This window comes from Staurois parvus, unplaced genomic scaffold, assembly GCF_062004578.1.
Source record: "Staurois parvus isolate SC_StPar_1 unplaced genomic scaffold, SC_StPar_1.0 ptg000786l, whole genome shotgun sequence".
NCBI classification, from domain to species: domain Eukaryota; kingdom Metazoa; phylum Chordata; class Amphibia; order Anura; family Ranidae; genus Staurois; species Staurois parvus.
In genome coordinates this window covers 746-13,472 of record NW_028318582.1, presented here as the reverse complement: position 1 = coordinate 13,472, position 12,727 = coordinate 746, and the positions used below count along the sequence as shown (strand labels likewise).

Here is a 12,727-nt window from a genome sequence, read left to right as displayed (position 1 = left end):
TGGTGAATAAATACCACAAAAATAAAGCTTTATCTGTGTCATAAAAATGATAAAAAATTCATTTGGGTACAGTGTTGCATGACCGCGCAATTGTCATTCAAAGTGTCATAGCGCTGAAAGCTGAAAATTGCCCTGGTCAGGAAGGGGGTAAAAGTGTCTGGACTGGACATGGTTAAAGAACAGGTCTGGCCAAAAAATAACACATTCAATACATGTCTGCAATAGATACACATTTCCCCATGTGCTGCGGCATTGCAACGATTACAAAACTGACAGTTACAGCTATGACTTGCGGAGGCATGATGGAACTTGTAGTCCTGCAGCTCTCAGGTTGCCTACCCCTGGGCTAGGCAGATCAGACGCACGCATGGTCAGGTAGGTGCAAAGGGGCTCGTGGGAATCTCAGAGTCGTAAACCGAACATAAATAGAAAGATATAAAAGTGAGCGCTATCCAATCAGCAGCTGGGACTCAGAGAGCCATGCCGGAGGGAGCTGTGAATGAAAAGTGTGTGTTCATACAAACAAGGAAAAAGACCGCACTGTTCTCTCGGGATTTACCCAACAGCATGTACTATTTCATGGGAACGTGGTGCCAGGACACAAATCATCTCAACCCTTCTAAAAAGGATTGGGTGTAGTGTTGGTCAGAACTACAGAAGAAAAATATATGGGAACCCTTAACCACTTCCAGTCCGGACACTTTCCCCCCCTTCCAGTCCAGACACTTTCCCCCCCTTCCAGTCCAGACACTTTCCCCCCCTTCCAGTCCAGACACTTTCCCCCCCTTCCAGTCCAGACACTTTCCCCCCCTTCCAGTCCAGACACTTTCCCCCCCTTCCAGTTCAGACACTTTCACCCCCTTCCAGTCCGGACACTTTCACCCCCTTCCAGTCCGGACACTTTCACCCCCTTCCAGTCCGGACACTTTCACCCCCTTCCAGTCCGGACACTTTCACCCCCTTCCTGTCCGGACACTTTCACCCCCTTCCAGTCCGGACACTTTCACCCCCTTCCAGTCCGGACACTTTCACCCCCTTCCTGTCCGGACACTTTCACCCCTTTCCAGTCCGGACACTTTCACCCCCTTCCAGTCCAGACACTTTCACCCCCTTCCTGTCCGGACACTTTCACCCCCTTCCAGTCCGGACACTTTCACCCCCTTCCAGTCCGGACACTTTCACCCCCTTCCAGTCCGGACACTTTCACCCCCTTCCAGTCCGGACACTTTCACCCCCTTCCAGTCCGGACACTTTCACCCCCTTCCAGTCCGGACACTTTCACCCCCTTCCAGTCCGGACACTTTCACCCCCTTCCAGTCCGGACACTTTCACCCCCTTCCAGTCCGGACACTTTCACCCCCTTCCTGACCAGGGCAATTTTCAGATTTCAGCGCCGTCACACTTTGAATGACAATTGTGCGGTCATGCAACACTGTACCCATATGAATATTTTACCATTTGTTTGAGACAGATAAAGCTTTATTTTGGTGGTATTTATTCACCGCTGGGATTTTTTTTTTTTTTTTTGCTATGTAAATGAAAATGTCCAAAAATTTTGAAAAAAAAAAAGTGTTCTTCTTATAAAATTTTGCAAATAAATAATATTTCATCATAAATCTTGGCCAAAATTTATTCCGTTATCTTTTTAGTAAAAAAGAAAAATAATAAGCCAAATTAGTTTATAACCAAAAATTATACATTTGTTTTACATTTTTATATTATTTTTTTTTTTTACATACTGTCACCCTAGCAGTACAGTGTCACCATGGGGACACTACTACTTGTGGGGGGTGATAAAGATTTTTTTTTTTTTTACACTGATTGCTTTTATACCCATATAGGATGTAAAAGCAATCATTTCTCCTTCTCTCTGACTGCATTCTTGCAGCCATTGAATACTACTGAGTGAGCTGTGATTGGTCACAGCTTGTCACATGGTACAAGGCTGTTATGAATAGCCTTGTACCATGTGACCTCTGTGATCATTCACAGATTTCACACGTAGTAAGCAATGATGTCACAAGTGACATCTTGCTTACTACTCTGCATGTGATCACTGATTGGCCAATCAGTGATCACATGATCGGGACCTCGTACAGAGGTCCCATCCGACGATCGGTGTTCCAATGTGTCCGGAGGACACAGTGGGCACCGGATCGGGGTGCTGCGCGCTCCCAGTGAGCGCGCACAAGCAGGGTGCAGGGAGGCCGTTTATAAACAGCCACCCGACCCTGCAGTGGCACCGCCCGGCTGTTTATATACAACATCCGGACGGGAGGTGGTTAAAGGGACCTCTGTCTACCTGGATCCACTTTCTCTTCGCTGGGCTTATAACTCCCATTACCCTGAGGGAGGATTATCCGCTTCCCTGACCAGACCCATATCCACTAAGAAGAGCTTTGATGCTACATTTAATGCGTATTCAAATTACGCATCTGGTGAGTGCGTAATTTTATCATACCGTTTGGAGCACCACCACTGGATTTTATGATCAATTTGCACCTTATATCCACATAGACTGTCACTCATACTGAACTTTTACGCAATTACTATTATTATTACTATTTGCTGTATATATATTGCTTTTTATGTGGGATATTTATCATACTACTCTTAATTTTAGCGCTGCACTTTCCTGTTTTGATGTAAACCGAGCATACCTCGTCCTGAGCTGGATGTAGTGCAAAGACTTCTTTGTGTCGGTTCGACTTCCTTTGGTGTTCGTTTTGGTGGTCGATCTCCTCGTTGGGGGTGCGGTCGAGCAGGTTTGAAAGCAAAGCGTCTGGGAGGGAGTTTTTGAGGTCGAAGATGCTGCAGGCCCAGCTTCCTCGTGGCGTGTCGTCCATGGACATGGAGCGCCTCTTCAGGTCATCCTTTACAAAGAGACAGATTGATATTTTGGGCATTTTATTCTGCAGTTGTGTTTTTAGACATCTTGTTTCACAATCTAGATCGGTATTATAGGCGGGATTTTTTTTTTACATACGTTTCAAAAGACAATACCTGCTAATGTTATATAGATTATTTAGAAGAGCAAAGCCTTCTTAGAACAGAAGGTGTTCACACGTCTCAGTCTATCACATATCCTACACATAAGAGGATTATTTCTCATTACACCTTCAGGTTTAAGAAGACTTTACTGTGCTTCGCACGGATTCGGTTGGAGGGCTCTAGCATTCATTTAGCCCTTGAAATCACAAAAAGGCCGCACATAAAACTTGATGAATATTCAGTGTCAGAGACAGCAGGCACAAACAGGATATTGTCAGAGACTATGGGCAAGATACAAGAGATGGTCAGAGACTGCAGATGTGATACAGCAGATGGTCAGAGACTGCAGACATGGTACAGCAGATGGTCAGAGACTGCAGACATGGTACAGCAGATGGTCAGAGACTGCAGACATGGTACAGCAGATGATCAGAGACTAAAAACACAACACAGGAGAAGGTCAGATACTGCAGATGTGATACAACAGATGGTGAGAGACTGTGGACATGATACAGGAGATGGTCAGAGACTGTGGACATGATACAGGAGATGGTCAGGGACTGCGGACATGGTACAGGAGATGGTCAGAGACTGTGGACATGATACAGGAGATGGTCAGAGACTGTGGACATGATACAGGAGATGGTCAGGGACTGCGGACATGGTACAGGAGATGGTCAGAGACTGTGGACATGATACAGGAGATGGTCAGAGACTGTGGACATGATACAGGAGATGGTCAGAGACTGTGGACATGATACAGGAGATGGTCAGAGACTGTGGACATGATACAGGAGATGGTCAGAGACTGTGGACATGATACAGGAGATGGTCAGAGACTGTGGACATGATACAGGAGATGGTCAGAGACTGTGGACATGATACAGGAGATGGTCAGAGACTGTGGACATGGTGCAGGAGATGGTCAGAGACTGTGGACATGGTACAGGAGATGGTCAGAGACTGTGGACATGGTACAGGAGATGGTCAGAGACTGTGGACATGATACAGGAGATGGTCAGAGACTATGGACATGATACAGGAGATGGTCAGAGACTGTGGACATGATACAGGAGATGGTCAGAGACTGTGGACATGATACAGGAGATGGTCAGAGACTGTGGACATGATACAGGAGATGGTCAGAGACTGCAGACATAATACAGAAGAGATGGTGAAAGACTGCGGACATAATACAGGAGATAGTCAGAGACTGTGGACATAATACAGGAGATGGCCAGAGATTAAAGACACTATACAGGAGATGGTCAGGGACTGCAGATGTGATACAACAGATGGTGAGACTGTGGACATGATACAGGAGATGGTCAGAGACTGCATACATGATACAAGAGATAGTTAGAGACTGTGGACATGATATAAGAGATGGTCGAGATTGTGGACATGATATAAGAGATGGTCGAGATTGTGGACATGATACAGAAGAAGGTCAGAGACTAAAGACACAATACAGGAGATAGAGACTGGGCATTAATACAAGAGATGGTCAGGGACTGCAGACATGATACAAGAGATGGTCAGGGACTGCAGACATGATACAAGAGATGGTCAGGGACTGCAGACATGGTACAGGAGATGGTTAGAGACTGTAGACACGAGAAGTAGTCAGAGACTGCGAACATGGTACAGAAGATGGTCAGAGACTGCAGATGTGATACAACAGATGGGGAGAGACTGTGAACATGATATAGGAGATGGTCAGAGACTGCAGACATGGTACAGAATATGAACAGAGCCTACAGACATGCTACAAGAGATGGCCATAGATTGCAGATATGCTTCAGGAGACTCTTAGAGACTGTAGTCTCTGACCATCTCCTATACCATGTCCACAGTCTCTGACCATCTCTTGTATTAATGCCCAGTCTCTAACTATCTCCTGTATTGTGTCTTTAGTCTCTGATCATCTCCTGTGTTATGTTTAGAGTCTCTGACCATCTTCTGTACCATATTCGCGGTCTCTCATTATCTCTTGTATTATGTCTACGGTCTCTGACATCTTCTGTACCACGTCCGCAGTCTCTAACTACTTCACTGCTATAGGAGTTGTTGTAGACTAGGGACATGCATAGGAGACAGTCATTGGAGACATATTACATGAGACTGCTAGAAATCGCTTTTATAGGGCAATAGTGAAACAAAGATAAGCATCTGCAGGGGCCCCAAGGGCTGCACAAAATGTGCCGAACGGCCGCATGTGACCCCCAGGCCACAGGTTGGGCACCAGAGTTTTAGTTCATATTCAACATAAGCTGTATGGTTATACCATCTTGTTGGCTCCCAAGTCCCACTCCATATATTACGCTGATGATGGCCACAAGCCTGGAACAGTTATTATTATTATTATTATACAGTATTTATAAAGCGCCAATAGTTCGCTCAGCGCTGTACATTACAAAGGGGGACAGAACATGTGACAGAACAATACCAATACAATGCAAAACATGAGGGGATCGAGGGCCCTGCTCTTTCCAGCTTACAATCTAGGAGGGAGGGTGGCACAGGAGGAGATAGCTGTGGGGGATGGGGTGGTAGGAAGAGTGGAGGAGGTCGGCAAGTTAGCAGGGGGTGGGGTAGGCTTCCCTGAAGAGATGGGTTTTCAGGGAGCGCCTAAAGGAGAGGAGAGTAGGTGATAATCTGATGGGTTGGGGCAGGGAGTTCCAGAGGATGGGTGACACCCTGGAGAAGTCCTGGAGGCGGGCATGGGAGGAGGAGACCAGGGAACTAGAGAGAAGGAGGTCTTGTGAGGAGCGGAGTGTGCGTGTTGGGTGGTACTTGGATATTAGGTCAGTGATGTAGTTCGGGGCAGTATGGTGGACGGCTTTGTACGTCAGTGTTAGGATTTTGAATTTGATCCGTTGCGCAATCGGAAGCCAGTGGAGGGATTGGCAGAGGGGGGTGGCGGAAACGAAGCGATTGTTGCAATAAATGGCTGTACAATATTAGTCTGTGCATTATACACCAGTGGTACGGGATACGTATTGGGCAATAGGGATATAAAGGAATGGTTTTCCTGGCTCTGCCCTCTGTGCTAAAACAAAGAATATTATTCTTATTTTTGGGATATATATGGAATAAAATGTGATTACCTTTATTGTACTATGCATTGATTCAGGTGGAGGGCTTTTTGATTCGTTTAGTCCCATCTTTTCACCATAGACTGTAGGTTATAATGTCTCGACAGATCCTTTGTAATAGCCAAAAGGAAAACATAACCTCAGGTAAACTGAGACTGCACTGCTGGCACTGTAAAAGCGATCTGACAGCTATAAAGCCGTCAGGGTCACTTTAATACCCTGTACACAGGATAAGAAAATCGTATGAAAAATTTCGCGGAACCACCGATCGAACGATTTTCTCTTCGTTGATGAGCGGGATATTTTAACCGATAACGATATTGTGAACGAAAAAATCTGGTTGAACAACAAAAATGTTGTCGTTTCACATACAAATGACCGATTTTCTATGCGGTGGTATGACGGTCGTACGAAAAAAAATCTATCAAGCACTATCACGCATGAGTGGAAACAGAAGATGACCTGGATGTTTATGTCCGAGGAATCTTCGTAAACACGAACGAAAAATCCAAATGTTAAAAGTAGATCGGCCGAATGAGATCATGAAACCAAAATTCTGCAGATTATATTTTATGTCTCACTATTTATGTATAGAGGTCATGTAATAAACGATATTATACTCATTGCTGGTCATTGTTGTGTATATCACGCGTTCTGTCCGGAAGGGCGTGGCTAGAAGGTCACATGCACACCGCATCACTTCCACTTGTACGGAAGACGTCAACACTACGTATTGCCCGACGAACGATTTTTTTAGATTGGTTAATGTGGGCCACGATTTTGACCAACGAACGGATGCCTCTTGGTCGTCGGATGACCGATCGGTCGATTTTTGAATCGTGTATTCCGACCTTAACATTACAGCCGGAAGCTGGCTGAATGAAAGGAGCACAACTGCATGGCCGCTTATCCCTTCACTCTGCCAAAGCAGTGCAATGGCCTGGAGGAGACACAGGAGACATGGGTGATCAAAGCTGGACATACATGGACTAAAATTTCATGGGTTCAGCAGGGGCTGGACAAAGTTTGATCCATGTATGGGCTACCAATCAGAGGCGGACTGACAGCTCACGGGGCCCCCGGGCAATAGGGGATCATGGGGCCCCTGTGTCCCTGCCCAAACTCAAAAAAGCCTATGAAAAAGGTACCAGGGGCATCTCATGGGGCCCCCTACTGACCCCGGGCCCTTGGGCAGTGCCCGAGTTTCCAAATGGTCAACCCGCCCCTGATGGGCAGCCATATCCGACAGAAAATCGGCTCTCAAAATGACGCAGCGTTCCTGCTATGCGATTATGTGAATGGGGCCCTTTCATGCGGCTGTTCCAATCAGGTTCGCCTGTTTGGGGTGGAACTGATCAGAAGTTCCATTATTCCCTATGGACAGGCGGATGTAAAGGGGCTTGTGTCCGTTTACACCCACCTACCTCCGGGTGCGATCAGGTCTGCTACGAAAAACCAACAGCGGGGATCAGTCGTCTTCCTTTTTGGTGGAGCGAATCAGAGGGTAGTCTGACTCACGGCCCCCCCATAGAGTGGGTGGATGACACATTGGACAGAGCCTGCTCTGCCCCAATCAACAGGGGATCCGTGAGCTGATCGCCTTCTGATCAAGTTGGAGTCTGCCCCGTGTGGAAGAGACCTTTATCTTTTAATCCTTGCCTATGTTCTAGTCCATGCTGGTGCCATGACCACAGCCCCAGGTTTTTCTGTCTTCATACACTGCGTGCATCAATGGAAACACACAGCCCTGTCACTAGGGGGCATCTCATGGGGCCCCCTAGTGACCCCGGGCCCTCGGGCAGTGCCCGAGTTTCCAAATGGTCAGTCCGCCCCTGTTACCAATCAACTTGTGTACAACCAGCCTGTTGGGGGTTTTTTCCCGAACGATCAATGAAGACAGCCATAGCCAGCAACACTGATCACTGTATTCTGCCAACAGGGAACACAATAGACTGCGGGAAGGATTTCCCCATCAGCACTGGGCGTGTTTTTGATGGGGGAATCTGCACCTTCCGATCCACCGCAGTATCCAGAGGAGGGAGTTCCTGTCTCACAGGCTTCTACACCCACCCATCCCTTAAAGGGGACCATTGGCTGACTGGATCCTTTACCACCCGGGAGTTTCTGATGCACCACCACTATCCAGAGGGAGGTTTATCCTTGGCCGGGCTCAAATCCGATTCCTAAAGGGGACCTCCACCCATTGATTTAATGCGTATTATCATTACGCATCTGGTGAGTGCGTATTCTTACCCCACTATTCTGGAGCACCAGCACTGAAGCATTGCTGCTATTCACCATATACCTGTACAGATTGTCACTTATGGACCCCAGACACCACCAAACAACTCGTACACTCCCTCATCATCTCACGCCTGGACTATTGCAATTCCCTTCTCACCGGCCTACCCAAACGAACGCTAACCCCACTCCAGTCTATCCTAAACTCAGCGGCTAGACTCATCCACCTCACCAACCACTCCACATCTGCCTCCCCCCTCTGCCAATCCCTTCATTGTCTCCCGATTGCCCAACGCATCAAATTCAAACTGCTAACTCTGACCTACAAAGCCATTCACAATGCCGCCCCAAACTACATAACTGACCTGATACCCAAATACTACCCTACCCGTGTCCTCCGCTCCTCACAGGACCTCCTACTCTCTAGCTCCCTGGTCTCCTCCTCCCACGCCCGATTGCAGGATTTCTCTAGGACTTCCCCCATCCTCTGAAACTCCCTACCCCAATCCATCAGACTGTCACCTACCCTCCTCACCTTCAGGCGCACCCTGAAAACCCTCCTCTTCAGGGAAGCCTACCCCACCCTCACCTAACTACTAACCTCCCCACTCCTCCCACCACCCCATCCCCCACAGCCATCTCCTCCTGTACCACCTTCCCCTCCCTCCTAGATTGTAAGCTCGAAACAGCAGGGCCCTCGAACCCCTCGTGTATTGTATTGTTACTGTCTTGTCTCATGTTCTGTCCCTCTTGCTACTGTACAGCGCTGAGCATACCCATTGGCGCTATATAAATACTGTATAATAATAATAATAATGGACTAATACCGTTTAGCTGGCATTTATTTAACATATTTTCATTCTATGTGAACTATTTCTTATAATTGTATCATTTATATCATTTATCATTTGATTATTATTGAGGTTTTTATTATTGGTTACCTTTTAGTGCTACAGCTGCTACTTAGAGAGCGCTCACTTTCTTTTTACTTTACTATTGTTGACTGAAAAAAATGAATAATGTATGGCCTGTCTAAGCTGCACCCTTCGAGGATTCACCTTAATTTGGTGTATAATTTATGCAGGCCATAGACGGGTCGAAAATCGACCGATTTTTCGGGCAAAAAAAAAAAAAAAAAGTCTGCCGATTTTCGCACCGTTAGTGGGTTAATTGGTCGGCCATTTTTCGGGGTTTTGGCACATTTTTTTTATCGGTGAAGTTGGAAAAAATCGTTTTTCCCAGCAATGATGGGCAAATCGGCCGATCGTTTTACCGATAAAAAATCTGCGCATGTGCCTGCAAGAAGAAGAAAAAGAGGAAGAAAAAGAGGAAGAAAGAGAAGAAGAAAGAGAAGAAGAAAGAGAAGAAGAAAGAGAAGAAGAAAGAGAAGAAGAAAAAGAAGAAGAAAAAGAAGAAGAAAAAGAAGAAGAAAAAGAAGTAGAATTCCAGTCCGTTATTATATTTGACATGAAAAAGTATAGCGGTTGCAACAATGTATCTATTTGTATCCAAATAAAAACATCTGTATCCAAAATGGATACAAATAGATACATTGTTGTAACCGCAAGACTTTTTCATGTCAAATATAATAGCGGAGCAGGGACAGAAGTAATTAAATGCCGGCCGTAGACGGGACGAAAATCTACCGATTTCTTTTACCGTTGGTGGTAACGTCGGCTTATTAAACGACCAATTTTTCTTTTTTTTTTTTTTCTTTAAATGCCCGGTTTTCGGCCCGTCTATGGCCTACATTAGGGTCACATGAGAACGGTCTATGTTGGCCAAACCATTGGTTCTAAATTTCACCGGTTAGAAATGAAAAGTCTGATTAGTTGTTCTCAGCAACACTGCCCCTTCATGATCACATGCACTGACAAACAAGACTGCATATTTTTTTTATCTCACTGGATACAATACACTAGCTATACTTATCAGCAAAAGTTCAAGAGGCTTGTCCCAATGATTCAAAATGACCCTTGTAAGTCTGACGGCACTCATGTATAGGCCAAGCCGAACGTTCTTACCCACCTGAACCATTCCAGTGCTGGATAAACATGTATGCAAGGCTGTACCTGCTCATCCTGATAACTGCTGCTCTCTGGGGCCTCATCCGACTCAAAGACTTGTTTAGGTAAACCCTTCTGCCGCTCCTTCTGCTTGTCCAGGGTGTTGGGATTGAAGCCGGTTCCTAGCTTGTGGTATCTGTCAGACACACATCTCTGATTTAGAATATTATTCACCAAACTGCCCGCTTCTTAACCACTTCCCGTCCGGCTGCTGTATATAAACGGCCAGACGGTGGCAGTGCAGGGTCGGGTGGCTGTTTATAAACGGTCTCCCCGCACCCTACTTGTGCACGCTCCCTGGAAGCGCGCAGCACCGCAATCTGGTGCCCGCTGTGTCCTCCGCACAGTGGAACACCGATCGTCAAACGGGACCTCTGTGCAAGGTCCCGTTCATGTGATCACTGATTGGCCAATCAGTGATCACATGCAGAGTAGTAAGCAAGATGTCACTTGTGACATCATTGCATACTACGTGAGAAATCTGTGAATGATCACAGAGGTCACATGGTACAGGGTTATTCACAACAGCCTCGTACCATGTGACATGCTGTGACTAATCACATAGTATTTCTCAATGGCTGCAAGAATGCAGCCAGAGAGAAGGAGAAATGATTGCTTTTACAGCCTTTATGGATGTAAAAGTAATCAGTGTAAAAAAAAAAAAAAAAATCATCACCCCCCACAAGTAGCACAGTGTCACTATGATGACACTGTACTGCTGGGGCGACAGTATGTTAAAAAAAAAAAAATTAAAAAATAATGTAAAAAAAATAAAATAAAAATGTGAAATTTTTTTTTTTTAAATTATACTTTTTGGTTATAAATAATTTGGGTTATTTTTTTTTTTTACTAAAATGATGGCTGAATGCATTTTGGCCAAGATTTCTGAAGAAAGATTATTTATTTGCTAATTTTATAAGAAAACCCCTTTTTTTTTTCAAAATGTTAGGACTTTTTCATTTATATAGCAAAAAAAATAAAAATCCCAGTGGCGAATAAATACCACCAAAATAAAAGTTTTATCGGTCTCGAAAAAATGCTACAAAATTCATATGGGTACAGTGTTGCATGACCGCGCAATTGTCATTCAATTGTGATAGCGCTGAAAGCTGAAAATCGACCTGGACTGGAAGGGGGTGAAAGTGTCCGGACTGGAAGGGGGTGAAAGTGTCCGGACTGGAAGGGGGTGAAAGTGTCCGGACAGGAAGGGGGTGAAAGTGTCCGGACTGGAGGGGGTGAAAGTGACCGGACAGGAAGTGGTTAGATAGTACAAAAACTTACTTCCTATTGACATTGGCCCAGTCTTCAGTGTAACTTCGGATGCAGTCTTTGACATGGGGATCCATTTCACTGCAACAAGATAAAAATATATGAAAATCAGAATCAAAATACAAAAAAAACACCAGGAGATGATCAGCTCTACAAATAAATGTTTACGTTTGCAGACAGTTACCATGTGCACATAATGCTTCCAATGCAATGATTTATGACATACTGTAATGATTTAAAGTGGAACTCTTCTCATTGGCTGAGACAGAAGAGGGAGCCATTGGCTCCCACTGCTGTCAACCACAGCCAGTGAGCAGAGAGAGGGGGCAGGCCAAGCGCAGGCACTGTGTGTGAATGGACACAGGGAGCAGAGTGTGCCCCCATAGCAAGCTGCTTGCTGTCGGGGCACCTGACAGAAAGGAATGGCCAGGAGAGCCTGTGGGAGGGACCCCTAGAAGAGGACGCTCTGGGCTGCTCTGTGCAAAACCACTGCACACAGCAGGTAAGTATAGACATGTTTGTTATTTTTTCTTAAAAAAATTATATAAAATTTTATAATCACTTTAAGTGCCTGTTCCTCCAGTGTGGTGACTGGACTGGAAAAAAAAGTCACTGATAGGGCACATAAATATTTTTACTAAAAAAATAAATGAATACATCTTGGCCAAGGTTCATTAAGAAAGATTATTTATTTTCGAAATTTTATAAGAAAAACACTTTTTTTTTCAAAATGATCACAAAGGTCACATGGTACAGGGCTATTTACAACAGCCTTGTACCATGTGACAAGCTGTGACCAATCACAGCTCTCACAGTATTTCTCAATGGCTGAAAGAAAGCAGCCAGATAAAAGGAGAAATTATTGTTTTTACATTCTTTATGGGTGTAAAATCAATCAGTGTAAAAAAAAAATCTTCATCACCCCCCACAAGTAGTACAGTGTCATTATGGTGACACTGTACTGCTAGGGTGACAGTATGTTAAAAAAAAAAAACATAAATAATAATAATATAAAAAAAAAAAAAGTAAAAAAAAAAAAATGGTAAAAAAAATAAAATAAAA

The 12,727-nt window shown here is 45.0% G+C and overlaps 1 protein-coding gene across 10 annotated transcripts in view; it reads right to left on the bottom strand.

The window, feature by feature from the left end:
• The window catches only part of DOCK7 (dedicator of cytokinesis 7), a 278,665-nt gene extending 266,921 nt beyond the window's left edge, over positions 1–11,744 (bottom strand). For all 10 annotated transcript variants that reach the window (XM_089654661.1, XM_089654662.1, XM_089654663.1 and 7 more), the window contains exons 1-3: positions 11,678–11,744; positions 10,403–10,532; positions 2,661–2,873 (exon numbers count right to left, since the gene is read on the bottom strand). In XM_089654661.1, coding sequence (XP_089510787.1) covers positions 2,661–2,873; positions 10,403–10,532; positions 11,678–11,742 — 408 coding nt within the window. In that variant the 5' untranslated portion in view covers positions 11,743–11,744. The remainder of the gene's footprint in view (positions 1–2,660; positions 2,874–10,402; positions 10,533–11,677) is intronic.
• Between the last annotated feature and the right edge of the window lie 983 nt (positions 11,745–12,727).